The sequence below is a fragment of the Macadamia integrifolia genome, chromosome 13 (genome assembly GCF_013358625.1).
Source record: "Macadamia integrifolia cultivar HAES 741 chromosome 13, SCU_Mint_v3, whole genome shotgun sequence".
Taxonomy (NCBI): Eukaryota; Viridiplantae; Streptophyta; class Magnoliopsida; order Proteales; family Proteaceae; genus Macadamia; species Macadamia integrifolia.
The window spans coordinates 20,310,906-20,312,307 of NC_056569.1; the positions used below are offsets into that span (position 1 = coordinate 20,310,906).

At 37.1% G+C, this 1,402-nt stretch overlaps 1 protein-coding gene across 1 annotated transcript in view; it reads right to left on the reverse strand.

Annotated features, from left to right (window-relative positions):
• Positions 1–100: 100 nt before the first annotated feature.
• Positions 101–1,402, reverse strand: part of LOC122059551 (serine/arginine-rich splicing factor SR34A-like) — a 41,327-nt gene continuing 40,025 nt past the window's right edge. The window contains exons 9-10 of the mRNA XM_042622390.1: positions 765–814; positions 101–669 (exon numbers count right to left, since the gene is read on the reverse strand). Coding sequence (XP_042478324.1) covers positions 574–669; positions 765–814 — 146 coding nt within the window. The 3' untranslated portion in view covers positions 101–573. The remainder of the gene's footprint in view (positions 670–764; positions 815–1,402) is intronic.

A 1,402-nucleotide genomic window follows, 5' to 3' on the forward strand; every position in this document is an offset into this window, starting at 1 on the left:
AAAAAAAAAAAGATTTGACATTTTCCTGTGTATTTTCATCTGTCCAATTTTTTTCAACCTATTTCCAAATATATATATATATATATATATAGATTGGTGATTTTGCCTTGTGGTGAACTCCTTTGGACTGAAACTTAACATATGACCAGTGGACCATCAGTCCTCCCAATCCACAAAATTTGGCCCCCCATCAAAGCGGCCACAAGGTAGATATCAAGGCAGTACAGGAACATCTTCCTAAGAGTGCCATCCAGGAAACTGTTCCTCGTATGTAAATATTAGATGATCCCATGCTTCTTCAACATAATCTTCACTACCAAAGCATCTTTACAGGGGAAAAAAAAAACACAACAAAGGTAAAAAGAAATACAATGAAACGAAGGACAGAGCCAAAGCATAATGAAGCGGACCTCCCTTTGCCAAATGGCAATGATTTTGAATGGCAGGGAAATGGTAAAGCAAAGACTTTTCTAAATTAACCATAACCATACTATAAGGAAAATATATGAAAGGAAAAATCACCAAATAATTCTCTTCTTAGCTAATAAACACAAATTTATAGAAAGGGGAAATTTATAACACAAACATAATCACTACGGAAAATATAATTACCCGAATATAAGCCCTTGAAAATGGATTTCTAAATTCAGTATCATCAAGTTTACGGATCTGTGTACACAGCACAGCAGCACATGAGTCACCAAACTGCCGTAGAAAAGCAATGAAAAATTAAATCAACAAGTGAATGATCTCCAAAAACTTACAGCATATTTCATGTCATCGTAATTGGTATAGTCTACCACACCCATGGTTCCTGCAACCAAACCAAGCAGTTCAGAACACTGAAAAGTTAACCTAAAAAGGTCACTAAACATAAAGAATGGCAAATGAAAAAGGAAATAGACCCAACAATTGCATTTTTTTACCTACTGGTGCTCCGGTGACACTAAATATTCAACAAATCATTCTAAACATCTAGAGGCTATAACACCGCAAGGAAGGGGAATTACAAAGAAATGTGTTTGCTGAATTCCTTCGGCTGTGCTGTCAGAAGAAGAAAAGTGTAAAAATATCCGATGCCCAAACCCACCCCTTATGTGAAAAGAAGATAGAATCAATAGGGGATGTGAGAGTGGGTCAACAATAATAAAAAATGAGTCCAAAACTGGAGCCAAAAAGCATATCTCTTTCAGTAATCAGAACAGACCATATTTCTGCTACCACGCCAAGCAATCATGTAAACAAGGTAAATGGAAGTCTCTAGATTCAGCCTGGTTTCAGTTGCCAAAAACTGACAGCGGCCAAGGACCAGAAGAGCATAAAAGTCCAACATTCTTCAGAGAAAGAGGGGTAGGAGAGCAATAAAATTTGACCACCACCCCCCCCCCCCAAAAAAAAAAAA